Raw genomic sequence first — 15,112 nt, 5'->3', positions numbered from 1 at the left:
TCGGCCTGAGCTTTCTGTTTCTTCTTGGCTTCCTTCATATTACGATGTACTGGAGGAAAGCTTTATGCTGTTCTTGAAGGGCGATCTTGTGTTGATCTTCTCCCGCGTATCTCCTTCGAAGTTTCATCAACGTATCAAGAGGTAATACGACATCTCTGTTGTACATAAGGTAATATGGAGAAAACTTTGACGAGTCGTTAGGATGGAAACGAATGGCTGCCAACGTCTGATTAAGATGAATATCCCATGTTTGAGCGTTGTCTGTTGTTTTCTTAGCCATCACGTCATGTAGAGTTCTATGAAATCGTTCTACTTTACCATTACCTTGAGGGCTGTAATAAGATGTTTTGATATGGTTGATATTCAATTCTTTTAAAGTTTCTTCCACTTTCTTATTCACATTTTCTGTTCCGTTGTCTGTGAGGATTTGAAGAGGACAGCCATATCTTGGATATATTTCTTCTAAGATAAGATGTACTATGTTGTCAGCTGACTTATCAGGAACGGGAAAAGCCTCTGGCCAACCAGAGTAAATGTCAATAAAAGAAACTATGTACTTGTTTCCCGACAAGGATGTTGGATATGGTCCTGATAGATCAAGTCCTACTTTAGCCATTGGAAAAGGTGGTATATCTGTCTCTTGAAGTGGAGGCTGATTTTTCTTATTGCTCCTCGTTTGGCATACTACACATCCTTCTATATAAGAGTATAACCTTTTGTACAAATTTGGTATGTAGTACTTTTGTCTGATTACGTCATATGTTTTGTCCACTCCCATATGTCCAAGCCCGTCATGATATTGCTGCACTACTAAAAGTTCTAACTCACGTGGTACATACAGGCGAAGTTTTGGGCCTTCTGAGTCTCCATCTGAAAGATAGTACATTAAACCATCAATTTCCAAAAACTTCCTTTCTTCGGTTGCCGTTGCTGTTCCCTTATTTAACCGATTCTTCAGTTTCTTGATCTGCTCATCGTGTTGTTGACTTTCTTTGATGTTGATTTCTTCTGGTAGATCAATAAAGGGTTTGACCAATTCGTCGTGTTGTTTAACTTCACATCTGGCTAATCTCTTAGGCGAAAAGGCATTGGAGTTAAGTACGTTCACTTCAAAGAAATTGTCCTTAACATCTGGTTCATCATGCTCTGATTGTTCTTCCTCTTCACACTCGAGGTTGACTGTCGGTAATCGGGATAAGAGATCTGCACAGCAGTTAAATCTTCCTTCTATGTACTCTACCTTACAGTTATATCCTGCAATACTTAATGCCCATAGTTGAATTTTCTTATTTTGCATTGGAGATTCTAAGATATACTTGAGCGGCTTATGGTCTGTTCTTATAGTAAACTGAGCACCGTGTAAATAATGGTCTAACTTCTGAAGGGCGTAATGGATTGCAAATGCCTCCTTTTCTATGGTTGACCACTTTTCTTGAGTTTTACTCAGCTTGTGGGATAAGTAATATATTGGCTTATCTTCTCCCTCATCTGTCTTTTGAGTAAGGCACGCTCCAATACAATTGTCGCTGGCATCGGTGTACAGGATGTAAGGCTTATTAGTATCTGGATATGCTAGTAAAGGCACTATCGTTAAACTTTCTTTAATAAAGTCAAACGCTTTTTTACAACATGGTGTCCATTTGAATCTTGCATATTTTCTGGTTAAGTCAATCAATGGTTCTGCAATCTTAGAGAAGTTCGGTATAAATCTCCTGTAATAACTACACATACCTATAAAGCCACGAACTTCTCGGACTGTAGTGGGCGCTGGTAACTTTCTTATAGCTTCGACTTTCTTTGGATCAGGTGTAACGCCATGTTCATCAATGATGAAACCAAGATATTCTGTCTGTTCCTTGAAGAAACTACATTTCTTTAGCTTCATTTTAAGTCCATGCTTCCTTAGGCGGTTGAAAACGTCTTGAATATGCCGAAGATGATCTTCCGGTGTCTCTGAGAATATAAGAATGTCATCCAGGTATGCGATGGCAAACTCCTCTTGTCCTTGAAGAACTATGTTCATCAGCTCTTGAAAGACTGCTGGTGCATTACTCAACCCAAATGGCATCCGGTTGAATTGGAATAGTCCTTTGTGACATGCAAAGGCCGTTTTTTCTTTACTTGAATCTTCTAATTTCACTTGCCAATATCCACTCTTTAAGTCTAGTGCAGTGAAATATTTTGCCTTACCTAGTAAACATAGGATGTCATCAATCAACGGTAGCGGGAATGATACGGGTTTCACTATCTTATTCAAGCTTCTAAAGTCAACGCACATTCGGTCTGATCCGTCCTTTTTCTTCACCACTACTAAGGGAAATGACCAAGGCGATTGTGATCTCTCAATTATCTTTGCGTCCATCATTTCCAGTATGGCCTTGTCAATTATCTGTCTTTTATTTAAGGGTACACGGTAGGGTCTGTTCTTTATTGGGTGGTGATCTCCAGTTTCTATCTTCATTTTAACAGTATCAGTCACTCCAAGGTCACTGTCTTTCTTTGCAAATAAATCATTGTTTTTGCTCACAAGTCTTTTGATTGAGTGTTCAAATCTTCTAGGTACATCAATTTCTTCTTTTGTGTCTTGAGTAGTCTGTATTTCTGAGATTTCCTTCTGTTTTAATGCGGTAATTCGTCCTACTATGTAGCCTCTTGGAATTTTATAATTTTTGTTAGTTTGGTTAACGAAGATCATTGGAACTTTCTTATCCTTCCGAACTATACAAACGGCGTCTTTTAAATATAGTCCTGGGTCTTCCATAATGCAGTTATTGTCTATGCTGTTCACTTCAACCAAGTCATTTTTTTCCAGAGGAAAATTGTTATTTATTTTTCCATAGAATACAGTCACCGTGTTTGGTCTCATAATAAGTTTCTTAGGAGTTCTTACAATAGTTGAGATATGTAAATCTTCTTTAAGTTCCGCGTATACTTTGCCATCAATACGCATGAGTCCAAGATCAAAGTATAAACGAACATTGTTTTTCTTGAGCCAATCACGACCGAGAATCATGTTTCGGTTGAGTCCCTTTGTCACATAAAGTTTGTGGTCTAAAGTTAACCCTGAAATCTTAAAGGAAATATTTACATACCCTATCGCAATTAAAGAATTGCCATTTGCTGCTTGTAAAGAGGGGATGTCATTTTTAAACAACTTGGGGCGGGGAAATAGATTATCATACATTTTCTTACTAATTAGAGATACGGCTGCACCTGTATCTACCAAAGCTCTAAATTTATTTTTACCTACTTTTAATAAACAGCTACTGGGGTTGTTAGTAAAATTAATTTCATATGTAGGTCTTTGTTTAAAGTTCTTTCTTCGGGCTTCAACGAAGGAAGAACGTCTTAGTTTTCCTGTTTTTGTTTGTCAAAATAAGAGCGCGATTTGAAATTTTTAGACGATCCCCTATTTACTTGGTCGCTAGATTTATATGTTCGGCCTTGACGATTTGATGGTCTGCCCCGATTTTGCTGCGTTCTTTGATACATATGCGAGCCCCAACAATCTGCACGCACATGACCTACTTTACCACAATTCCAACATTCCACAGGCGAACGGGGTTTCTGCTCTATATTATGGACGGGTTTGTTTTGACTGGGTCGTTTATCTATTTGAGGACGGGACCTGACTTGGGATTTATTTTGAGTACAAAATCGAGCCCTATGACCCGTCTGTTTACATTTAAAACACCTACTATTACGCGCATGGTCAATTTCCATTGGTTCTACATGCCTTGTTTCTACTGAGGTAAGATTATCTGCTCTATCCTTTAATAAGGGAAGAGTAGTATCAAAATTTGAAGGAGTTCGTCTGTTGTCATTACTTTGTACAATTTCTGTCATATTTGACCCTCTTATCGCTAGCCTTTGTCTCAGATTTTGTTCTCGCATTGCTATTTGAATTGCGGATTCTAAATCTTTAGGGTTTTCTCGCAAAATTTTCATTCTGAGGTAGTCGAATGTCAACCCGTCACAAAAGATATCTACTAACTGTTGTTGTATCAAAGGGTCTTTTAGTCTGTCATTACTGTAGGCGTCTTCCGCGATTTGCAATAGTCTCTCGGCGAACAACTGAACACTTTCATTTGAATGTTGTCGAGTCTTACGCATTACTGCCAACGCGTGTTGGGGATCTGTTATTTCTGCAAATCTATTTTTAAGGGATTCCTTAAGATCGTTCCAAGATGGGATTTCTTCAGACGCATCTGTTTCATCTAAATACCTTTTAATATAATCCCCAACTGAACCCTTACTCGTTATGTATGCAAGCCTGGGGATCTCATGACCTTGTTTTCCAGACATAACACTGTACTTTTCAACTTCCTTTATCCACTGTTTAAATTTTTGAGCATCTCCCTCAAAAGGAGTTATCACAGAAGATAGGGGCACTGAGAGTGCGGCTGTTATAGCTTTTACTTGACCAATAAAAAAATCTTTTTCATCATCCTGATCTGAGACTCGGTGTCGAGTTTCACGAGTTTCATACGGCCTAGCATCATGATATGTTTCAAAAGTATTTTGTTTAATCTGCTCTTTTTCTGGGGATTTTTGACCTGTTTCTTGCCCTTTATTTTCATTGTTCTGACCCAACCCCGCGAATTGTTTTTCTAATTGCTCCATTTGATTTTTAAATTCTTTTTTATCAAACCCATCACCTGTCGCCATATTGGTTGCTTAGACAAAGTTGTTTACTTCGAGATAGCTATAAGAGACATATAGAAATGGTTCTTACCTTACTCTGTATTGAACTTCGCTCAGTCCTGGTCACTGGCACCAAGAAAGTTCATGTAAGCCTTCTGTCTTACAGGATCCTATTGAGGGTCAGCTCAAGCTTATGGATGACAAGTCCAGTATTTCTTTCTCAAGCGGTTTTATTAAGCGTGATCGTATAGTTAAGATTACAACAATCTAAAGCAGCCCAAATCAGGAGTCTGCACAATCTCATTTCATATGGGTATATATAAGGTTTTACTTACGATGGACAGTTTTGACTAGTTCGGCCCATATACGACGATCATGAGTGAACATTTAGTGTTCAAAATTAAGATTAATATTTTATTTCTAAATAAAGTAACAAAACCGTCAAAATTGCCAATCAAAGAGTCTGGATGCAGGATGTGGGTCTCCGAGTCCTGGGTCTCGGAGCCCCCCCCCCCCCCCCACCTAGTATGAGGCATCACTTACTCACAATACGTTCATTCATACACGGCATAAAAGGTTACAAAGGTTAATATATAGAATACACAATACATGACTCAATATAGAATACTAGAGCATTCGTTGCAGACACAGAATCGCCAAATAGGTCACATGTTGTTAAACTCTCAATTTGGATATTATTCTGCCCATATTATGCACCTGGTTTCATAACATCATTTAGGAATACTACGCATTGCTACAAGAGTCACAGAGTTCATTCTGTCAATTATCATTAACACCATTCAGTGCGCAGCATCTAGGTACACATAAATATCATAGTGACCATTATGTAATACTAGCAATTCAAGGTCATAGCATGGCTATCTGTTTACAAAAATTAGTAACATATAAATGTATAGACATATTTCTAATTGTTCAATCCATTTCAATATATCTATATATGAATAAATATCAAATAATATACTCCTTAGGTAAAATCAAGCACATACATGTATCATACTCTAAAATTCAAATTCATTCCTTTTGAAAATTACAAAGTTAATCATAATGGATCGCATTCATCCAACTTTGCAAATACAAAACAATAAAATGTAAAATTAATTCAATAGAAACATAAAAACTTAAAGGTGCAATTCAAAATTTAAGAATTTTAAGTTCAAACGATCACCATTTTAAACAGAATACTATCGGGGAACTCAAACGATTGGCAAAGTTCTTAGACGTAAAAGATGCTGACCAATTGTTCCCAGAAATAGCAGAGAAGTGTGGCTTCGACAATCTTAAAGCAGCTGATGAAAGAGTGCGAAATGATTCCACTATGGCAGAAATCATAAAGTCTATGAATCTCAAGAAAATTCCTACCTTGTATAGAAAAGGTGAGCAGATAATAACGTATCTCCAAGGGGGGGGGGGGGAGGGGGGATTAGCGTGACATTGTTTTAATTGACGTCCATAATTTTTTGCTATTCAAAATGTTTCTTATATCAATCAATATCGAAAATAATATCTGCGTTTTATTATATTTTTTTGGTCGTTAGTTTTTTGAATTGCAACATCGTCGCGAAAATAATCAGATACTTAGTATGCTTTTAATGCCTTGATAAGGATGTACATGTATATTTTTATATAGTTATGTAGCATATTACTTTAATATCTAATGTTTTATGAAAATATGCAAAATATCAAATATTTCTTTTTAAGAAAGAGCCTTAACATTTACTGAAAGATATTTAAATTTTGAAAAAGGTTTCCTGTAATGATTAAATAAAAAATGTGTATGTAAAACCCATTTTCAATTGAATTTTACGCAAATGAAGCAACTGAAGACTAAAGAAACAACAATTTATTTTCAGGTAAAGTTGGAGATTGGAAAAATTATTTCACAGTAGCAATGAACGAAACATTTGACAAGATATACGCAGATAACATGAAGAATGTTGCAGTTGATATCGATTTTGTCTAGTGTTTAATCCGAAATGAATCATATAACATTTGTATTGTATTAATCGATTATATCTAAAGTATTGGCTAAATATTTATGCATTACCTCTTAAGTGTGTATTGTATTAATCGATTATATCTAAAGTATTGGCTAAATATTTATGCATTACCTCTTAAGTGTGTATCTAAAGCTAAGGTAGTTATTAGTTTAATCTTGTAATTTAACACCAGTGTTGATGTATACACTGTTTATAGATCAATAATACAGTAGACAATAGTGATAAGATTTTCTGTTAATATCCAAAAGCAACTCTACACACTCCTAAAATGTTTAGAAACCCGTTCTATTCTAGCTGAGCTGGGGAAATAGACATGTGTGCTTTATTAAGACTGAAACGAAATGTGGCGGTAGGGAACAGTGCTCTAAATCAAAAGTTCAAAAGAAAAATACAAAACAGGAGCAGAATACACATGGGTCTCTACAAAAACTTGAGGGAGAATCAGGCACCATGGATAAGCGAGCAACGTCACATCCGCCGTGTGCTCTTTGTGGTAATCGGAAAAGGCTTTGCATGATTCCTAAATTTAGATATAACGCCAAATCATTTCCATTTTGAATTTAAAGGGGCTGGTCACGATTTTGGTCACTTTTATTATTTACAATGCGTTTAGAAGACATTTCTAATGATCCAATAAAATTTGAGAGTCAGTTGTAGTGTTATAAGCAAGATACAGGGCTCACAATTCTTTGTCATGTAAACAAGGCCCGTGCCCTGTTTTTGTATACAATGGTTCAATATTCCAGTAAAAAATCTTTCTCTAGCCAATTTGTTAATCTTCTTATTCATTTTAAGCATGAATAAACTGTTTCTAACATAACACATTTGTTTTAGGTCTAAAACTGAAATTTTTACTTCAACATTCAAAATGTAAACAAATGCTTTGTTTACATAGCAAAGAAGTGTAGGCTCTGTAACTCCCTTATAACTCAACAATAGACACTCAAATTGTTGTTGATTATTGAAAATACCTTACTTGAGCATTGTAAACATTAAAATTTGAAAAAAAAAAAAAAAACAATTTTTGATCAAAATTGTGACCATGCCCCTTTAATGATGTACGATAATTTATTTTAAAAAAACAATAATACATGTCATTTTTAAGCTCACCGAAGTTTTCTTATTCATGTACTGGGAAATTCACTGAAAAATATGTTTATTTTAACAATCTAAAAATAAAAGAACTTCTTGATATCAATGTTTGCACTTAACTTTTTCCGCTACATCATTTTAATGTTCTAAATTGTGCATTTGACAAAAATACCTTAAAGAGAGCTAAATAGTTGCCGCTTTTAAAAGGTTATACTCATCCTTTAGACAAAAAGGTATGTGAAAAAAATTAGAGAAATGTATTTATCTTTTAGCTTTATCTCCCCCTTAATAAATAGAGTTATGGCAACATATCATATTTAAAAGTTTAAAGCATATCTGATGGGTAAAAGGTTGACACCAGCTTCCTTTAATACTGTTTAAAATAAAATTATACACTTCTATCACATCAGCGAATTCGAGGCTCTACCAGAACTTAATATTTAGGTGGAATCGATTGAAATATTTGCAATGTATTGTATGTACCATATAAATTTCGCCCTAAAAGCTATATATTATAGGTGATCAACGTCACACAATTAATTAGATTCAAAATATTAATCAGCAGTAAAGAACCTATGTCACCACAAAAAAAAAATTGATAGAAGGTACACCATTCGTGTTTTAAATCATGCTTACTCGTTTATCACTGATATGAAAGAGATTCAGGATAAAATGTCAGAAAAAATAGATTATAATTAAGATCTGCTGTTGATTGAATTGGAATTGCCAAGATATACAACCTAAAAAATGCAAGATTATTTTTTAGTCAATATGATATGTTAAATCAATTACAGGTCTCAGCGGATCTCTAGTATTGGCTTTCCAAACATTCCACTTCCGACAACATCGATTAGGTTAAATCCATATTTAACTTCATCTACATATCCAAATTCTAAAAATAAAAATTCCAACAATAAATATACAAGAAAGGAAACAAGAGCACAAATTCGAGCCCATTTAATTGCAGCCCTTTTAAAATCGTATATATTATCAATTCTTTCTTTTTTTTAAAAATAAAAATTAGCATTTTTCTCGACGTAAGATATAATAATTGAGGTATATCGACGACGTTTTATGTATTAACAATTGTTACTTCAATACGTACGTCTACCATCATCTAACAGAAATAGGCAACTCCGCCATTAGCGTGCTTTGTTGTTGGAAAATATTACGGGACCAACCTTACTTTGAGAACTACGTATAAGTAAACTGAGATAATGATCTAAATTAAAAAATATATTGTTTTTTCGAAAAATGGCATAGGTTTTAGACATTTTTAAACAAAAAATTGAAAAATAAGATAAATATATAGAAAATATATTGACCAGCAACTAAACATCGGCAAACTCTCGAATGATGGGTAGCCAACTGCCTCCTAAAACTCCTCTTTTTATATTGTTTACTAAACATAAACTCACAAATATATACTATTTTGAATGTTTTGGTAATAGGTTTTAGCTGTTTATGTTTTGATATAATTGTTTATTAAAAAGACACACTGACTTAAACTGGAAATACTTTACAATAGGGACCGCGAGATGTCAATCAGTTGCCAATCTGTGTTATTTATGTCTCTGTGTCTACTCGATATATCCCTGTGAACTTGTTATAAAAGATACCACAGTCTGTGTCATCTGTTTCATATTTGGATATTTTACTGAAAAGGGACATTGATTGTATCCTTAAAACAAAACTTTACGATAATCGTGATGACTTCAATTTTTCAAAAGTCAACTTTCCTTGCTTATACATGTATAACAATATACCTCTACACCTGAATAGGGAGTTCTTGTCTCTCAATTAATTCGATACACAAGGGCATGCTCTTCGCATTAACAGTTTCTAAGGCAAGACAGGCTACTGACCACCAAGTTGATAAAACAGGGTACATGTTCAACATCCTTCTCAAGAAAAACAATCGTCCACTGAATGACGTTTTTTATACTTATTATTAGACCATAATTAATCACCTGATTGTCTACGGATCTTTTCGTTTTCCCGATTACACCAAAGAGCACATGTCGTGTAGGACCGGTCAGCAAGGGATGCCCACTCTTCCATGGCACCTGGTCCTACATCCAATTTTTTTTTAGAGATCTGTGTTTGTTCTGCTTTTGTTTTGTATTTTTCTCTTGGACTTTTGATTTTGTATATATTTGTTTTTGTATTGGTCAGATCTCCATATTTAAAAGGAAACAGTTTATTTTTCTTGGAATTTTTTTTATGAAACGACCACTGAACACTAATAAAAAAAATTAAACAATAATATTTTATATATATCTAGACTGTAGTATGTCAAAATATATAATGTAACTAGATACGATCTCGTTACGAGTAACGAATAGATCTTCCGTTCAATTTTTAGACGGTGGCATATATGCCACCGTATAATATCGTCGCTCGAGTAGCTCATTTGTATGCATGATGGCACCCCTAGCGGCAGAAATGTGCGGAGATGATAAACAAGTTTACGCAGAAGTTGATATATCAGAATGGTAGAAATATAATACTATACAACTTTCATAACCTGAAAGTAAACAAAATTTCTAAGTTATTTGATAAATGGTAAAGGTTTGCACAAAAAGACTTGAAAGTAAATGCTTATGAATATTCATGAAGTTAACGATGCTAAGCGAGTCGGGTTAGGTATTGAAACAGAGCTGTATTACATCCTTATAAATATTGCGCGTAGAAAAGTAGTTCAAAGTATATCGTAGTGTTTTTGTTGAATTTGCATGTCTATATTTGTTTTCAGATATCTCAAACAGTTATTGCTATAAATATTGATAAACAGGTATAAAATATCTTTGCATCTTACATTTCCTAATAAATGAAAATAATGCGTAAGAATATATCCTGACATTCGACATTTTCACAAAGAAGAAGACAGCCCAGAGGTCAGAAAACAACAACATAAACAAAGCCACGTGGAGAAAGAGAAGCGAATCAGAGGTGAATAATTTGTTTTCTTTTGAATATATATATAGGTATCTATTGTTTATTATCCTCGTCTGATAGTCATGTAGAGTAGGATTCAGACTACTGATGTTTTTTTACTATCAATCGGCCATATTGGATTTTTTTCTTTGAATAGATTTCTTGTCTATTTTTATAAAGCCTAGTATATGTAAAGAGATCGACGTGTGGACAGACCAGCTATTATAAAAAATTCGATTTGTTTATTCATGATTTTATATTTTCGTTGTTGTTGATAGTCATTAGTTGATCATCATCTAGGGCGTACAAGCGTACCCACGCTATCTGTCGCTTGTCGACCATATAGGTATCGGGTTCGTTCGCCATAGTATAATCTGTAATTTGTTTTGGAAACTTCATTAACTTTTCATTTGATATTACGTGTATATCATTAATTTCAAATAAATAAATCATAAAAATTTATTGAAAAAAATTATTGGTGCTAAAATGTTTTGTAATTGATTATTAAAATTAAGACTATCTTGATTCTTGAGAAGAAAATCAGAACTTTTTGAACAATTGTTCAATATATATATATATGTTGGTAAACTTGAGATTTTGAGAACAATATGAGAACTTATTGAGAAAATTAACATCAACTTATCAATTTGAAAACAAAATTAGAAACTTTTATTGAGACAAACTTGAGAATTTGAGAACAAAATGAGACACTTCATAGAGAAAAATAAGATCATTTTGAGACTTCCTTTGAGCACAAACTGGCACTAACTTCAGAATATAAGTACAGAATGAGAAACTTGCTGACATTATCATAATTTGAGAACAATATGAGCAACTTACTTCAAGCAAAATGTGATTTGGAACGAATATGAATGAAGATTTATGAGCATATAAAGAACTGAATACATATATTGATTGAAATTAGAACTTCAGAAGGTTATCATTTGAACAAAAACAAGATTTTTGTGTACAGACAGTACATATACAATAGCATTTGGATTTGATAAAGTTGTGTGAGAGTTAGATTGAGAATCCAAGTAGAAGAGACACTACTTTATTTCATGCATAACACATCTCTAATGCGACAATTTGACAATCAAAATTAATTAATACATGTATGCACTTTCATTGTATTGAACGTAAAATACTAACTGAAAGAAGCTGTTTTAATTGATACTCGTAGACTTCAAAAGTTTAGTTGATTTAGAATTTCAAAGTAGAAATACATATATTATGAGCTACAATGAGTGTCCAAAAAAATATGTTTAATTAATTATAGTTTCAAGCCAGAGTATTTAGATAACTTGATATTTCAGTTCTTAAAATATGGCCGAACAACAAAATTTAAGTGTGGAAAGACAACAACTAACTGTACAAGCAGATCATTCTCAATGTGCGGAAATCTTCCCAATCAGTTCAAGGGGAAAACAATGTGTGACAAACAGTTTTATGTTTCTATTATTTTGTCATTTTTACGAAACGCATCTTTCACAAAACATGATCTTCATTCAGTTTTGGAGACTGGAGATGTTTTGTATAATTTAATCATTAAATCAAACTCATTTTTATTAGCTTCTGAACTAACAAATCACATTGAATTTAGAAATAAATATATTTCATCATTTGTCAGACAGACTTATTTTGGCAACATGGCACAAACTGTGGGAGAAAAGGTTGGTTTTTCATTAGAAAACAGTTTGAATATGTCATTTGCAAAATATGATGCTTGTATTCTGATTTTTCATTCAGCAGCAATAGCTTTGAAACAAAGAGGTGACAGATTTTTTGTGTTTGATGCTCATAATAGAGGAAATGATGGGCTTTGCGACCCTGATGGAAAGTGTACTATGACAATACACAACTGTTTTCAAGCTCTTTGCAATTTTCTACGACATCTGTGTATGTCTTTGTCTTGCATAAGTTTGGATAATGTGCAGTATGAAATCAATGCCTTCTGTTTTAAGACTCTTTCCAACAAACCAAGAAAACCTGTAACACGCATTTGCAGTGAAAGTGACTTGTCATTAGGAGAAAATAGAACACAGTCGAGGAAACGATGTTGGTCAGAACATAATGAGAATAGAAATCCTAAATGTCAAGATCATTCATTAAGAAAAAAAGGGAAAACTGAAAAAATGGATAATGACGTTTGGAATAAGAGAGGAACCCAAAATTTTGTTATTGAAAACTATGTTGATAGTTTAAATTTACCAGAAGTTGGGGAAATAAGTAGCAATTCAGATTGCCAGATTGAAAATGATGTTTAAGTTGTTCTAATGTGACCCCTTTAAGGGAAGGACTTGAACAAACTGAGGAAATTGCAGTAATGAATTTTAAACAATTAGTAAAGGAAGGTCCATTATTTGTTTGCTCTTGCTGTACACAAACTTGGTTTAGGGATGGTGTTTCTAAGGCTCAGTTTCTGTATACATTAGATATAGCACACAAATGTTTGCAAGGTATCAAAAGTGCAAACAATACAGAATGGATTTGCCATACTTGTAGAAATACTTAAAACTTGGTAAAATACCAGCTTTAGCAGTTGTGAATGGATTAGAATTTCCCCCGAAACCTCCCGAATTAAATATTACTGAAATGGAAGAGCGTCTCATTAGTCCAAGAATTCCATTTATGCAGTTGATGGAAAAACCAAGAGGAGGACAAAAGAGTTTACGTGGGAATGTTGTTAATGTTCCTTCAGATGTCAACACTACTGTCAAATCTTTACCACGGACGTTAGCTGAAACTGAAACAATTCAAGTGAAATTAAAAAGAAAGTTGAGTTATAAGCACCATGTTTTGTATGAGGCTATACGACCAAACAAATGTATGAATGCACTTAAGTGGCTTTTAGAAAACAGTGAATTGTTTCGAAATGAAGGGATATCAATAAGAGAAAACTGGGACATTTTACAAGAACAGAGAGAGTTTTATGCTACTGAGCAAAAATCAGGTGAAAATGCTACGATTTGTTAGAACACATCTTATACAAATGAATTGGAAAATGAGACCAATTCTTTGCAAGATGAAGATGATGTTGATGAATGGACAGAAGATCCAAATTTTGAAAGTAGACTTACTGGAAATACAGACACGTTGCTGCATCCTGCAGATGTAAGATCATTAAATAAGACAATGTCATTTGCACCAGGTGAAAACCAAACACCTCTTGGGTTGTATCAAGATCCAGATGCAGAATATTTAGCATTTCCAACTATATACTGTGGTCAGAGAAGAATGTCTAACAAAAATCGTACGGTGCCAGTTACTTACAGTTCAATTTGCAAATGGGAGTTAAGATCCCAAGATCGCCGAGCAGCATGTTCAATGCCCAACCTTTTTTTCAAGTTAAAAAAATTACAGATAAAGTAAATTCAGGACAAAGTGACACTTGCAATGCGAAAGTGCAAAAGCGAAGGCAAAAAAATAACAGCTGGTCATGTTTTGAATCCTACTTCGTTTGATAACATTGTTAAATTAAATGAAGGGTATAGAGTCTTGAGAACATTAAGAGGATCGCCAGCATATTGGGAAAGTGCAAAAAGAGATGTTTTTGCAATGATAAGACAGCTTGGTATTCCAACATGGTTTTGTTCTTTCTCAGCTGCAGAAACAAAATGGAAAAATTTGATTCAGATATTGAGCAAAAGTTTGAACAATGCAGAACTAACTGAGTCAAATGTTGATGAATTGACTTGGATCGAGAAATGTGAACTCATTAAAAGAGATCCAGTAACTTGTTCGAGATATTTTAGCCATAGGTTTCAGATATTTATGTCCAAAATTTTGAAAGGTGACTGCAGTCCTTTAGGAAAAATTGTTGACCATTTCTTTCGTGTTGAGTTTCAGCAAAGGGGATCTCCACACATCCATTTGCTTCTTTGGATAGAAAATGCACCTGTGTATGGAAAGTCAACTAATGAAGAGATTCAAAACTTAATTGATCAACATTCCACTTGTTTCAAAAATGAAAATATTGCGGAACTTGTCAATTATCAAACACACAGGCATGCTAGAACATGCAAGAAAGCAGGAAAGAATATTTGTCGTTTTAATTTTCCTTTGCCTCCAATGCCAGAAACCATCATTTTAGAACCATTGGAGGAGGACAAATTTGAACAGAATGCAGATGTACAGCAAAATTACAGGAAAATATGTGAACTGCTCAATGATTCTAAATTGTGCAATGCAATGAGTTTTGATGAATTTTTGACAATGATAAATTTGACAAAGGAAGATTACATTTTGGCAATACGGTCTTCTTTAAAGTCTCCGAAGGTATTTTTGCGTCGCAGCATTGCAGAAATAAGAATAAACCCATACAATCAGATATTGTTGAGGTCATGGGAAGCTAACATAGATGTGCAGTTCATTCTTGATGCATATGCTTGTGCAGCATATATTGTGTCGTATATTTCGAA

General features: G+C 34.1%; 1 protein-coding gene across 3 annotated transcripts in view; it reads left to right on the top strand.

Moving 5' to 3' along the window:
* The window catches only part of LOC128179979 (sulfotransferase 1E1-like), a 36,173-nt gene extending 27,418 nt beyond the window's left edge, over window positions 1-8,755 (top strand). For 2 of the 3 annotated variants that reach the window (XM_052847708.1, XM_052847707.1), the window contains exons 4-5: window positions 5,843-6,038; window positions 6,516-8,755. In XM_052847708.1, coding sequence (XP_052703668.1) covers window positions 5,843-6,038; window positions 6,516-6,625 — 306 coding nt within the window. In that variant the 3' untranslated portion in view covers window positions 6,626-8,755. The remainder of the gene's footprint in view (window positions 1-5,842; window positions 6,039-6,515) is intronic. The other variant, XM_052847710.1, reaches the window with a different exon arrangement.
* Window positions 8,756-15,112: the final 6,357 nt, after the last annotated feature.

Source organism: Crassostrea angulata, chromosome 4 (genome assembly GCF_025612915.1).
Source record: "Crassostrea angulata isolate pt1a10 chromosome 4, ASM2561291v2, whole genome shotgun sequence".
NCBI lineage: Eukaryota > Metazoa > Mollusca > Bivalvia > Ostreida > Ostreidae > Magallana > Magallana angulata.
This window is presented reverse-complemented; position numbering and strand designations above follow the sequence as displayed.